We start from the raw sequence: 14,056 nt of genomic DNA, 5'->3' as shown, positions 1-14,056 counted from the left end.
GATTTTGTTGAATGCCATCTTTTAAGGTGTATATATTTTTGGGTGAAAAGATCGATATAAACTGTAGCATTTTCATGTATAAATAAATATATTTAGCACACAGAAGAGGAACCGCATATCTTACTAAATGGAATAAAGCGACTTAAGTTGGCCTCTATCCCTTCAGCGTCGGGCCCGCTTAGACCGTGCATTGACCCCTGTGACCCTTCGCCTGTGCACAGTAATGGGTGCCCCCAGCCACCACGCCGGGAGTGCGGTGGCTGTGTGGCTTGGGTTGAGACGGCATCCATCTCCTCACATGTCAAGACCTCCCCAACGCATTCCAAAAGCTCCCCTTCACATTTCAAGAGCTCCCCATCACATATCAAGAGTTCCCTATCACATATCAAGAGCTCACCATCACATATCAAGAGCTCCCTATCACATATCAAGAGCTCCCCACCACATATCAAGGCACGCCTGAGCACCTTTAAAGGGGATACTGTGAAATGGGTCCTGAGGCCTTCCCAAACCAGCCAAAAGGCACCCCTTCTTTTTAGCAAAAACATGGAACAACCCAAAAAACATCCGATTTTTTGTTTAAAAGGTGTATTTAGGTTCACAATATTCCCTTATTGAAAAAAATGTAATTTGTACATTGCAAGTTTCTTAACCCCTATCACACAGGGCACGGGCACAACCTTGTACCATACTGTTTACAGAACATGGTAGCATCCGGGTGGAAGGAATGCCAGTCTTGGTCGGATTTTGGTCATTTGGTCCTCGTTTCTTTGGTTGGGTTTGGGGGCGTGAGGCCTTCACGCGCTGCACCCAGGTAGCGTGTGCCTTTCAGCCTGTGGAGAAAGGGCGGGAAGGTGATGCGTCCTTCACGGGGATGAGCCATTCTTTGGATCCAGCCGTTTGAAATGTCACCCAATATGCACAGTGGACCGGCTATAAGGTGGCAGGCACTTGCGAAAACGATCGGACACAGGGGCGATGAAATAACGCAATGGGGTGGTGATATCACACGTGGCCTCCACCTCACCAAGGTGCCATCTGCAGAGGAAGACGGTTTCTCACAGCGTGACGCAGTATCTCTGACCCAATCCGTTACCTTCCATCTTGCCCGTCACCCGTCTATAAATAACCTCTGGAAGAAAAGGCAGAAGTCTTGGATATGTAAAGGCCCTGTGAGGCGTTTGTCTTCTACCAGTATTGCATGTTGCAGATGTGGTCAGTTTGCCCAATGGGCACCAATGGCAGAGTGTGCACTCAGAAGGTCCATATAAGGTCACGGATGGTCAAATACTATGTTGGAACTCCTCCCGAGCAGGTTTAGCTAGAACTTCCCTTAGTCAGAGGGGTCAAGGGTCAAGTTGGCTTTACTCAACAACACTAAGGTCAACACACCTGTTGTGCTTAGGACAGACGAACATGTAAGTCTCAAACAGAGGCAAATGTGCAGGGTCCATGGTGTTTGGGCGAGTTGGTCCATCAGGTCACAGGATAACGCAAACTTATATGAAAAACAGTCTGTGGGAAGATGGCTCCTGCAGAGTCCTGCTGCTACTACCCTGTAAAATGGCCGCCGAGAGGAAGGATCTTCCCATTTGGTTACAAAGGCAGATATCGAAGGAAAGTGTATGTCCATGCAACCTGTGAATGGACTCGACTGGAAAAAGGAGACAATAGGGACTGTTGCTTGGCAGGGGACTGAAGTCAGAGGCAAGAGAGGAGTGGAAAACCTAGTCTACAGAAGGGGCCCGTGGACATTGTCACACAAGTTGCCAGGAAGTAGGAAAGGATGATGCCCCCAATTACCCATGGAGATGGTATGGTCCAAGGGCTCCCTAAAGTGCAACAGTATAAGACACTTTTGGAAACGGGAATATTTGGTGCTTTTCATGCAAAAGATGCTTTGAAATATGTACCATTATAATTTGCGACCATTTGTGCATCAACTATTGCGATATATTAATGCCAAGACAGCATTTGTGTTAGAAAAAGCTTTGATGAAAATATTGAACACACTTGACAACCTGGAACCCTGCTTGTGGCCTTAAGTCTGAGAAGGGCAATGGAGACTAAAAACTTGAAGGGGCCAGGGTGTCATTGTGGGCTGGGTAGAGTGCACGCAGGAAGCTGCACGTGGCATGCGGATAACAGGTGGGCAGGAGATTTGCTGGTGTACCCTGGAACCGAGTGGGCAGAGTGTGCGACAGGGCTCAGCCAGGAGGGTGGAGGGCGAGGGTGCGGCTGAAATGAGGTTTAGTGTAAGTAGGCGGTCAGGGGGCACTGGAAGACACAGGGGAGGGGCTCTTGAAAGACAAGGCAAACGTTAGCGAAACCTCCAGGAATAGACGCGGCAGAGAGAAGCAGTTCCACAAATCCGAAGGTGGTTGGAAAGTTAAAACATTAAAAATCCAGATATGGCAGAGACGAAGCAACGCACATTATCCGAGAGTTTGCCAAGCACAGCACGAGGTCCTCGGGAAATGTCAGATAAAGTCAAATTGGGTGGGCAAAGCCTGGGTGTCTCTCCCCCGCAGAGGTGCAGGGGTTTCCCACTTCCAGTCGTTTTCGTCACTGGCCCCGAGCAAACTTCCCCCGGGGTGCTAACCCCCTGCAGCTGCCCGGGTCCCCTCCTGGGAAACTGGAGCACCCTCCTCACTCCTGTTCACCTGGTGTTCCTTCCACACCCCTATTCACCCGGGGCCCAGTCTCCCTGCTGCTCTCCTGGGGTGCCAACCCCTTGCGGCTGCCCGGGTCCCCTCCTGGGAAACTGGAGCACCGTCCTCACTCCTGTTCACCTGGAGTTCCTTCCACACTCCTATTCACCCAGCTGCCCGGGTCCCCTCCTGTGGAACTGGAGCACCGTCCTCACTCCTGTTCAGCTGGAGTTCCTTCCACACTCCTATTCACCCTGCTGTCCGGGTCCCCTCCTGTGGAAACGGAGCACCGTCCTCACTCCTGTTCAGCTGGAGTTCCTTCCACACTCCTATTCACCCGGGGGCCAGTCTCCCTGCTGCTCTCCTGGGGTGCCAACCCCTTGCGGCTGCCCGGGTCCCCTCCTGGGAAACTGGAGCACCCTCCTCACTCCTGTTCAGCTGGAGTTCCTTCCACACTCCTATTCACCCAGCTGCCCGGGTCCCCTCCTGTGGAACCGGAGCACCGTCCTCACTCCTGTTCAGCTGGAGTTCCTTCCACACTCCTATTCACCCAGCTGCCCGGGTCCCCTCCTGTGGAACTGGAGCACCGTCCTCACTCCTGTTCAGCTGGAGTTCCTTCCACACCCCTATTCACCCGGGGGCCAGTCTCCCTGCTGCCCGGGCCCCCTCTTGTGAACCCGAAGCACTGTCCCCACTCCTCCTGACCCGGGGCCCCCTCACAGTGCTCACCTGGGTCCCCGGGCCCCCTCGATCTCCCGGGCCGGCAGGGCAGGCACGGCGGTGACGGGCAGCACGATGACCGGGCTGAGCGCGCCCATGCTCTCCTCGTAGGTGGGCAGGTACTTGACCTCCTCGTAGCTGGGCAGCTGCAGGAAGACCGGGGAGATGATGTGCAGCTCGTGCTCGGAGGGGGGCAGCAGCAGGCGGCCGCCGCCGCTCTCCAGCAGGGAGTCCTGCGAGCCCTCGCGGGTGTCCGGGTTCAGGGCGGCCGCCGGGCCCCCCTCCAGCTCGGGCCCCCGGGCCGGGCGCTGGCCGCGGCCCCCGGGGGCCCTGCGCGGGCTGGGGCAGATGATGCGCTGCAGGAAGTAGCCGATGGCGAAGAGGACGAGCAGGATGAGCAGCCCGGAGAGCTTGCGCACGAACCAGCCCACGTTGTCCAGGAAGGTGTGCAGGGGCAGCGGGCAGCACTTGATCTCCGTGTAGCTGGCGTTGCCGAACACGCAGCAGCCCTCCTTCTCGGCGCAGCTCAGCTCCCCGCAGTTCCAGCTGCCCCGGGACGGGCCCAGCAGGGCGCAGAGCACCAGGGCGGCCAGGGCACCGGGGAGGGGCATGGGGGCAGCGGGGCCCGCTGGGGCATGTGCTCCTGCCTGGGCAGGGGGGCTCGGGTGGCAGTCTGGAGGGTTCCCCGCTAGTCTACACGGTGCCCACTGCCTGCTCACGCTCTTCTGGACCCAGTTGCGCACCCACGCCTGTAGCCTAGTAGCCAGTGCTAAAGTTTACCCCGCTACCCCGCTCCCTGGTACCCCCTGCAGCCTGCAATCCTCAAATAGACCGGACCCCCTGCTGCCCATTACCCCCTGCAGTCTCATTCCATCACGTACCCCTGTACCAGCTGCAACCTCACCACTATATAGACAGGTGTTGTCCCCCGAAGTCCCACAGCCTACTGGCACCCCCTGCAGTCTCGCGCTGGCAAGTAGACTAATACCCCTGCTGCCCACACCGCCTACCCGTCAGAGCCTCACACCCTCCTGCATCCTGCCGCAGTCCCCCTCACCCCCACAGTCACCCCACTCCTGGCATTCTCGGTGGCCTCGCGCCCCTGGTGCCTGACAGCCCCCTCTAGCCTCACAAGTTCTCGAACAAGGGTCCTCCTGCCTCTCCCAGTCACCCTCAAACCCTTGTGTAACTCGACAGAATCTTTAGTCTTACAACTTGCCACGGCCCCTCACTCTCGACGACGGACATCCGACTGAGCCGCGAACCCTGGCACCTTGCGTAGCCTCGCACCGTGGCACATGCCACCAGGTGCAGCCTTACACCCCCTTGAAGTCTGACATAGCCTGAATACTGCCACCCTTTCCAGTCCGAAACCCCGATATACTGCAATTTGGCACGCCTGCAGCCCCAGTCCCTGCTTCCCGTGACACCCCCAAGCCTCGCACCCTGCTGCCCCTGTCACCCCGGCCGGTTCAATCTTTTCTGTCCATCCCGGGGACTGGTGCATGGAAACCACTCATCCGTCCCGAGTGCGGCGACACCAGTGCCCAGCAGTGCTGCAGCAGAAGAGTTTGTCCTTCTCTTGCTGTAGCCGCCTGTGCCCCCAGCCCTCCCGGCTGCAAGTGGCAACGCCGCGGCACCGCTCCAGCCGCGCTACCTGCCGCCTGGCACCGCGCTGGATCCTGTGCAGGTCAAGAGTTCACGCAGGGCAGTGCGAGTGCAGGCACCGCTCTTCACCCAGTGCCCCCTGCCCCTTCACTCTTCCTCCAGCAGAAGCCGTGACAGCAGGCAGCCCAGCAGCGACTCCGGGGAAAGGTTCGCAGGCTCCGAGCTGCCCACTGCAGGCGCGCACGGGTTAATGCTGGAATCTCGCCACATTCCGGGATTGGCTGCTGCAGCGCCACACAGCACAGCTGCCCCGGCCCGAGGAGGCTGAGGCTGCAGCTCCGATGACGAGGGCAGCCAGGGTTACACTATCAGGGGGGAGGCCGCAGACCCGCACTTCCACACACGCGCACGCACGTGGGCCAGCACCCTGCAGGCCGCCTCTTCTCCTTTTCTGTTTTGATTTTGTTAACATATCATAGGCCGGATTTTCAAAGCGTTTTTCAATGGGATTTTCTATTAAAACCCGTGTGTAAATCAGGGCCATGCGTACAATCACGTGTACGTACGACGAAAAGGGATGCAGTTTTGATCAGTCATAATACTACATTGTTCAAGTAATTTATAAGCAAAATAAGCATATAATGCATTCTTTCACGTGTTCTTCAGAATTTTTCTTTCCTAACTATCGTTCTTTAACAGTTTAACCTAAGGATTACTGCATTATGTTTATAAAACAATGACATTATTGCTGTATTATATATTTCAATAAACATGATTAAAATAAAAAAAAAAAGAAAAGGGATGCAAAAGAAAGAAGGCCCTCCATTTTTGGAGGTTTTAAAGAAATATTTTGATACTAAGGGCCTGAGTTACAAACATGTTTTCTATGGGACGTCCCCATGTTCAAGCATTTGTGTAAATGCACATTGTGAATAGCAAACAGAGAGAGACACAGAAGAGACAACATGCACGCCGTCACGGAATGCACAAATGCATCCATCCACGCAAGGATGCAGCCAGATTCCACACAGGCATGTTTACAAACTCCCCATTCACTTTTAGAATTATTCAGTCCAAATGATTAATTGGATGAAAGAACATTGAGTAATTGCAGACAGAATAGACCCTTCTAGCTGCGTTCCCTTAGAACAATTCAGAGTAACAACAGTCTAAGGGAATCAAAGTTTGGCCTAAAGTGCACACTTGTGAACACCTGCACACAGCTGCAGCATCACCAACAAATGAATTAATGCTGGGCCCGAGTTTGCTTTCCTAGCGTATATCGCTTGCCTGCAGCCCTCTGTATTCCTCACTCCATGTCCTTCCAATTTTACTTTTAAAAGTCTGTCCTTCAAAGTGTATCTGTAGTATTGCACCCTGGTACTGTAAATCACTGTACAGCCCTCCACGGTTTCACAACAAGTTCTGCATCATATAAAAAAAAACAGCACATTCATTAACATGTAACACATTATAATTTAATCCAATAAGAAAATAACGGATTTATTTAGTATTTCTGAATCAGGGATGTGACCATCTCTTTTTCTCTGCTTCATGCCAGAAAATTATACCTTTTTAAAATAAATAGATCATTACGTGGAGATGATTAGCCCGTAGTCTACGAGGACAATATTAATCTAGAATTGGTTGATGATACAAATGGCAAAATGTCCACCAGACAAGATGGGTAAAACGTACTCGTTATAATTTCGTCATTGTATGCTACGTCATCACAATTAAATGTTTTGGGTGAATTTACCTTATGGTAAGACACAAATGAGGATGACGTGACAACTCATCTTCACAGTTTAGAGAGGATTCGGAAAATTGATGAAATAACTCATAGACATGGACACATAATCAAATGTTCTCCTCCGAAGCTTTAAGAGCCACCAAAAACCCCATGTCATTGGGGTCGAAAAATCACAACAGATCTTTTATCCTTAGTAAAGAAAGAGATAAAGTGGAAAAGACACCTAGTAAATCTAATTCTGTTGACAGATGCAGCTGGAAAAGCAGGGCTCAAGTTGAGGGCATACGCGGGGGGACAGAGTCCACCCACTTTTTTCAGAGGGTGGACTCAGTCCCCCCGAGCTAAAATGAGAAACATTGAATATCTTTTTTGAATGTATGCATTAAAGCCGACCAATGGGATCGAACCACAATCATCAGGTTTGTAGGCTGGACACTTCACAACTGCACTATATAACCTGATGAAAAATAACAAACGACCAAAGGTGAAATGTCCCCTTTCGGTACTGCAAGTCCCAGTGAAAACCTTTGTATTGGTACTTGGAGTTTAAAACATGCACACCTTTTAACTTTTCAAAAACACTATTAGTAGAAACTATCCTCTCTTGGTTTTAGGGGTGTGTTGTTTTTATGAAAGGCAAATGGCATTCGTCCTGTGCAATTTGGGTGGTTATGCAAAGCAAATGTAATGAAATGTGCATATTTCACCTTGATATGCTAATTTCTGGTGACATCACACCCCATTGCATTTGTTGATGAGTCCCCCACTTTAATTTTGAGGACTTGACCCCTGTGGAAAAGGGTTACCCGTGAAAAGCACACAGAGGATCATGGCAGTCGGTAATTTAATCCTGACTTTGATCCTAACCTAGTAAAGCACTTAACAACTTGAAGAAGAAATTGGCTCCTATATTTGATATAAGCTTGCCCGAAAAACTGAAAAAAATAAAAAAAATAACACAAATCACAGAAATAGTTTACTGAATCTCTTGGAATTGAAAGCAAAAATAGTTGCTCTTAGGAATGCAAATGGTCGAAGAACATAACCTCAGGGAAAATTCAAATACCCCAGTTAAATATAAGCATACACACACTGTAAAAGAGCGTATTTTTCCAAACATATTTCAGATGTAACATTGTATAAAAAAACGTTTAGAATCACAGCAAGAACTGTGTTGTTTTTCTTCTATACCAACAGATCGAGGAACTATATGAGAGCCTAGCCTCATTCATTATTGAATAGATTGCAAACCGTCAGCAGGAGATGTGTCGATATGAAGGTATCTTCGCTCTTCCTGTATTACTATTGATTCTGCATTGCCTATTACCTAAAATCTCACAACATTTACAATGCTATATTGCAAGAGCTCTTCAATCTAGTAGTTCAAAATAAGGCTTCAGGATCCACTAATCACATATGTCTGGCAAAAACCTACAAATCCTTTGGTCCACTTATATTTGACGAGCCAGGAAATCTGGCTTGCATTTTGACATGTTCTGCAACCTCAGAACTGAAAAAAGCAGTGTCAAGACCACTGCTGAAAAAGATTAACGTCAACCTAAACATGCTGACGAAATTTCCTTCAAAATCTCAATGACTTTTTGTGCGGGAAATCGTTGAAAAGAACTGTTCCAAACCAACGATAGAGTCTGCAAAAATGCACTAAATTAATGCCCGAATTCCAGACTGGGTTTTGGCTTGGGCTTGGGACAGAAGTAATTTTGGTCAGCGTGTTAGATGAATAACGTTTAACTTGAACCGTGGAATTCAACAGCAGGGACTTTCTTGGACTTATCCCCCGCATTCAACACCATGGACCAAGGCGTTATGATGGAACGGCCTACCCAATTTTTTACCAAGTCTCGTTAATAATGTGGATTTAATCTTTTCTAAATGGGGATGTCAAACAGTTTCTCTTCCCCCAATTGAGTCTCTGCCTAAACCCCTAACTTGTGTTCTCACACAGGATTCTGCCTTTCACTGTTCTTATTTTGTACGTTGTCCTTCTAGCTACCCTGATATCGTCCTGCTAGATATCTGTTTTTGCATATGCTGATGATACTCAGCGTTTGATCCAATTGGATGGAAGATTTGATGCACCGGCTGGATATCTTACAAATGGATTTACAGCCCTGACAGCAGGATATGTCCAAATGAACTAAAATTAAACAGTTAATAACTGACATCTTGGCCCCATATGGATGTGAAACAATATGGTGACTGTAATCTTGGCCATCACATGATGGGTCTGTGTCTGCAAGTGAAACCTGTGATTAAAAATGTATGAATTAAAATTGATTCTGAGGCAGCCCTGAATTCCCATATTTTATCAGTTGTTCAAATAGTGTTCTACCTTTCAAAAAAATGCTGATTAAAAACATGCATTATTTTACTTTCAGTGACCACATTTAATTAATATATTGCTTTAGCTCAATAGGTTAGATTACTGCAACACACTTTCTGCAGGTCTAAGAAAAAAGCTGTAGCACACCTCTAAAATCTACAAAATCATGCAGCCCACCGAATCAGGAAACAAAAAAGGGATATTTTTTTCCCCCACACAAAACGTGCTACATTGTCTTCTTCTGCAAATGTAGATTTTCCGTAATTCTTCTAGAGGACACGTTTATCCTCCACGATTCAGGGAGAAAACTTATTTTAGTCAAAATACTTAAATTTAAGATCCCAAATAAACAAAAAATAGGGGGTTGTTTCTTTGCGGTGCAAGCTGCCTCCCTGTGTTCCAGGATTCCAGTTGCTATCACAATGGTCCCTGACCTGCTGATTGTCAGAAAAAAAGGTAACATCTTTTTATTCAGCAAAGATATGAATCATCTGTACATTTACCAGCTCTTAAATTCCAAATTCGGACTAATACATTTTTTCTCTCTAATTGACAGGATGGCTTTCTGGTGACAGCTGTCCTACATACATACAAATAAATAGAAATGGCCATATTACTTTTGGACTTGTTATTTGTGAGGGTGAGTTAAGGTTCCAACAGTGCTTGTTTTAGTTTATGTTTAGTGTTTAATAATAGGTTAAGCCTTAACGTTGAAATTCACAGCATTTGTAGATTTTAACTTTTTTGTAGGTGGTCAGCTTATGTTTTTTTCTCCAAGTCCATTGTTTTTTAAGAGAGTTTTTAAAATCATTTTTATGTGAGGTGTATTGTTAGAAATGGTTGGGGTCCTAAGGCTTCGATGACGGATGTATTTTTAGTGATATTTTGCACATTTTGTTTATGTCATTGTTTATTGGTTTAGGAATGATCAGCTTATTGGTAGCTATTTAGTGATACATTGACAACGTATTGGTTAACATTGTAAAAACGAATGAAGACAGCAGATGCTTCCTATTTTAGTAATGTGTCGTGATTGGCTGACTGGGTGGGTTGTTCTGGAAAATTAGATATGCAAATGTGATGATAATGTAAATTCAATAAATCAAGGTTTAGTTTAACAATGTGCAGTTGCAACTGTGTTTTTATTTGGCATATTCGTTCTTGTAATACTTTTACAAAGGCTTTGGGTGTGTCGGATTCATAGCACACAGTTACTGTGTTTCTTTTGTGTGTGTTGTAAGTAGTTACTTTAAACGTATGTGCTTATTTTTTATTATACACTAGTAAATTGTGTTTGATAAGCTTGCAATTGTCATTCATTTTATGATATGTCATTTATAACGCGCCTATACACAAGTGTTTCAAGGCGCGACGAGGCAAGGGAGGGGGAACAAAGGGAAGACAGACAGCGTGTCTTTCAGATCGCGCATGTGCATAGGAAGGGGGAAAGGGAAAAGTGTGAGGGGGAAGGGAGAGGGGAAAGTGAAGAACATGGGATAGTAGAATAAATAAGATAAAACGGCCAGCTGGTGGCAAGTGCAAGGTAAGTGAGACATAAGTGCTTGTAGGGGGACTGTAGGGATACAGAACCAGTCCCCAGGTGCAGGGGTTGCCAGGGAGGCAGTGCAGGTGAGCAGCTGGCGGGGCCTGGGCCCGAGATCAGAAAGGGTGGCCAGGTAACCAGTGCTGTTTCAGCCAGGAATTCAGCAGGGGAGAGGGGGGGAGAGAAAGACGAAGCAAAGAGGAAGGTTTTGAGGTGCTTCCGGAACTGGAGATGGTTCTCCTCAAGTTTCAGGGAGGCAGGAAGACTGTTCCAGAGGGAGGCCTCTGTCGAAGAGAGAGATCTACCACCAACTCATTGCTTGGAGAAGCGACTGACCCCGAGGGAGTTGGAGGCGGATGAGCGAAGAGCTTGAGAAGGAAGATATTTAGGAAGAGAGAGTTGAAGGTATTGCGGCCCCAGGCCCCAGAAGGCTTTGTGGACAATGCAGAGGGTTTTGAACTTAATCCTCACAGCCACTGGGAGCCAGTGCAGAGATTTCAGTCCTGGAGAGACTTCATGAGGTGCTTTGAGGTGCTTCATTTTATTTGTTTGGTTTGGAAGAATTTTCCTTATGGGCATTGAAAATGATTTGAAAGTGCTGAAAATGGAATGTGGATTTTGGGCAGGTGATTAATGATGCATGGATATGATGGCATTTTGAGAAAGTTATCTTTGAATAGATTGAATTATTTTGATTGTATGAGCAATGTCTAAAACTATAGTTCAAGTTAAATTAAGTTTACATATATTTGTTTCCCACAGGTATAGACCACTATATGTATTTTTGTAACTACGTTTAGTCTTGCTTTTGTAAATGGTTTCTTCAGTACAGTGTCAATGTGTGTATGCACTTTTGGCTTTGGAAATACGAACATTGCCTACAACGCTTTCTTGGATACAATGACATTACAGTCTTGAGGCAGAACATGACATATATGCTGGCCTTTGCACAATTGTGACACCTGTCCACTTGCCATAGCCAAACATGAATTAATTTGTCTTTGCAGAGAGTGATACATATCATTCTTGGAGTTGAAGGCAGCCCGGTCAACTACTCCCCCACTATTTTTAAAGCCCCCCAGAACAACCTCACCGTGGGGTGCCTAAAGATAATGCCAACTATAGGGCAATCTGATCCATTTTAGTTTTTATTCATGCTGCCTCTTTGTGAATGCCTCAACACAGCACCCCATCCCTATCTCTCCAGCCATGCTGCAGCATGATCCGGTGCTGGCAATAGAACATTATCCACTCTCTGTTGAGTTTAGTTTGTTGGGTTGTCTCGCAAAAGATGTCCCCCATTCCTCCTCCACAGAGGCGTACCCAGGATTGTCTAAAAAGTGGGGCCTGAAGCAGATGCAGTTGGACCCAGGGCATTGAGATTAACGTCTGTAAATGACCACACAGTGCTGCAGAGTGGGCATTTACAGATTTTGTGCGGGCATTGCCCCGTCGGGCCCTACCTACCCTGTCTACGCCTCTGCTCCTCCACCAAACACAGAAGAACGCTTCAACAAGGTCACCAGCGAAGGCACATGACCCACTCCAGAAATCTTCCAATTATTTAGACTAACTCCCTATCAGCTATATCCCATCAATACTCCACCCCACCACTTCTGCACCTCACTTCACCACTCTATCTCCCGTTCATCCCAACCTCCACCCTACCTCCATTCCACTCTTCAACAACCCTCTCTACCCCACCTCACCCCATCTACCCCACCAAACCCCATTCTACCTACATACAACCACCCTACCCCTCACCACTTAACTCTACCCACCCATCCCCCACTACTCCACCACCACCCGCCCTACTCCACATAACTTACCGAAACCCATTCACTCTAACCCACCCTACTCCCCTCCATCAACAAAACACTTGTGTACAGGCACGTTATAAATAACTTATCTTATCATATATCACTCTAGTACACCCCACTCTACTCCTACCCACTCACTCTACCTCACTTCACTCTATCACCATCCTCTCTACTCCGATCTCACTCCACTCTACTCCTACCCAGTCTACCCGTTCCACTCTCCCTCACCCCAGTCTACTACACCCCTCTGCATCCACCCATGCACTCCACTCTACCCTAATCACACCCACACTAAACCTACCAGCTCTACTCCTACCTCACACCAGTATATCCCACTGCATTCCATCCCTACCATACTCTACTCTACCCCACTCTATCCCACCTCACCACAATCTATGGCACACCACTCTACCTCTACCACCACCCCACCCCAGACTATCCCAACACAACTCCAGCCCTACACCTCTCTATCCCTATCCCCACCCCACTCCATTCTACCCTCATTGCACACCATGCTACTCACCCCGACCCTAAGCCACTTTACTTCACTCAATCCCCCACTCTACCTCGCCCAGTCTACTGCCAGCCATTCCCCTTATATCACCCAACTCTACCCCCACATACCACTCCTTCCTCACCCCACTTTCCTCACACCCACTCTACCCCCACACATTCTAATCACCATCTCAACCCCACCTCACGGAACTGTACCGTAATACCTCATCACACTCTACCCCCTGCACACTCTTCCCACATCTAATACCACTCTACCGCCACTCGCTTTACCTCAACCTACTTAACAACCATCTCACCCACCCTTCTTTAACTGATCCCACCCTACCCACACCCACCCTCTCACACACTCTACCCCATCCCAGTCTACACCAACCTCACTCTGCGCCACCCACCCTCACCTGCTTCCCTACCCTCCCCTCCATAACCACCCCCTCTAATTCCACCCATTCTACCCCTACCCTACTATCCCTGATCCAATCTACAGCTACTCCACCCCATGAATACCTCATACAAATGTATGCTACCCCTAACTGCTCTACACCGATCCCCATCACACTCTATCACTCCTGACCCCAATATACTACACCCTACTCAACCAACACTTCTCCCCACCCCAACGAATCATACTCTACCCCACTTACCGCTACATCTACTCATATCCACTCTATCCATATGCCCACCCCAATCTACTTCTATGCCTATCCCACTGTATCCCTATCCAGACCCTGATGAAATGACAACTGCTCTGCAGAAGTAGGCGTAGTGGCTATAGTACATACTCAGCTACACACTACTACTAAAACAGCAGTGATTCCAGTCATGAAGGTGACCACATCCCGACACGTATATACCCTTCACTTCTTTTGGTAACATGGACCCAGGGCAGGCAGTACTCTTCAGGAGAGATGTAAGCTGGGGCAGATGCAACCCAAACAACAACAGTATGTTGGTACCAAAATAAAGGAATGTCCATTCAACATACTACCAACAATTGAATTTTTAATTACACTAACAAAAAGCCACATGACTATTAGAAATACTACTTGCTCACTCATGTAAAGGAAAACACAGAGAAAGCAGACTTTAAAATAAATGGGCATT

At 47.9% G+C, this 14,056-nt stretch overlaps 1 protein-coding gene across 1 annotated transcript; it reads right to left on the bottom strand.

Moving 5' to 3' along the window:
- Positions 1–507: 507 nt before the first annotated feature.
- On the bottom strand, positions 508–5,404 carry C10H3orf80 (chromosome 10 C3orf80 homolog). The gene has a single exon (XM_069618462.1). The coding sequence runs from the start codon at positions 3,980–3,982 to the stop codon at positions 3,377–3,379; it is 606 nt and encodes a 201-aa protein (XP_069474563.1). The 5' UTR covers positions 3,983–5,404; the 3' UTR covers positions 508–3,376.
- Between the last annotated feature and the right edge of the window lie 8,652 nt (positions 5,405–14,056).

Source organism: Ambystoma mexicanum, chromosome 10 (assembly GCF_040938575.1).
Source record: "Ambystoma mexicanum isolate Mex_15411 chromosome 10, UKY_AmexF1_1, whole genome shotgun sequence".
Classification (NCBI taxonomy): domain Eukaryota; kingdom Metazoa; phylum Chordata; class Amphibia; order Caudata; family Ambystomatidae; genus Ambystoma; species Ambystoma mexicanum.
The sequence above is the reverse complement of the archived record's forward strand: the minus strand, read 5'-3'. Positions and strand labels throughout refer to the sequence as shown.

What these genes read in the sequence shown, in the direction of transcription:
- C10H3orf80 (XM_069618462.1), bottom strand. Translation starts at nt 3,982, where the DNA reads ATGCCCCTCCCCGGTGCCCTGGCCGCCCTGGTGCTCTGCGCCCTGCTG.